At 31.5% G+C, this 677-nt stretch overlaps 1 protein-coding gene across 1 annotated transcript in view; it reads left to right on the top strand.

The window, feature by feature from the left end:
• Positions 1–122: 122 nt before the first annotated feature.
• Positions 123–677, top strand: part of LOC106679433 (MFS-type transporter SLC18B1) — a 55,357-nt gene continuing 54,802 nt past the window's right edge. Inside the window, exon 1 of the mRNA XM_067053383.1 lies at positions 123–245. Coding sequence (XP_066909484.1) covers positions 186–245 — 60 coding nt within the window. The 5' untranslated portion in view covers positions 123–185. The remainder of the gene's footprint in view (positions 246–677) is intronic.

Below are 677 nucleotides of genomic sequence, written 5' to 3'. Positions count from 1 at the left end.
GCCAAATTGCTGAAGGTAGATCGATTTTTATAAACGTCATAGATCTAACGAACCGAAGCAGACTATGATAAATTCTCGATATGATAGATAATAGACAGGGGGCTGGTGTGTATAAGAAGCGAGGACGAACGAGTCCCGACTGGCCAACCGGTTACATAACATAACCTCCTAGAGCTCAGTAAGAGATGCCGCCTCAGTGCGCCAAGAACGGAGATGGTCTGTCCTGTCACCCGGTCCGAAAGCGAGTGAGTATATTATAATAATTTATAAACTAATACAACTATAATATATAACATATACCGTGAGATTATGATATATAACTGTGATAACGAGGAGTTTTTATACCGTTACCAAAACAGTTACGTAATACTACAAGCAATTCGCACAAAATTCATAATATTCAAAGGTATTCTAACAGTTTGAAATTTTTTACCATTACGTTCAACAAATTGCTTTAAATATTCGAATACTAGTATTTTTTTTACATACATATATATATATATATATATATATATATTTATATTGTAAACTGTTTTTAGAGTTCTACTACTGGGTAGTTTCTCTACATCCTGTATCATATCAATATCATTATAACATTATGACCAAATTTACTTGTTGTATTTTTTATACAGTTGTAAATATCAATAAATAACTTTAAAAAAAGAATGTGATTTTAT

Source organism: Halyomorpha halys, unplaced genomic scaffold, assembly GCF_000696795.3.
Source record: "Halyomorpha halys isolate HHAL.00 unplaced genomic scaffold, Hhal_1.1 Scaffold202.1, whole genome shotgun sequence".
NCBI classification, from domain to species: Eukaryota; Metazoa; Arthropoda; class Insecta; order Hemiptera; family Pentatomidae; genus Halyomorpha; species Halyomorpha halys.
This window is presented reverse-complemented; position numbering and strand designations above follow the sequence as displayed.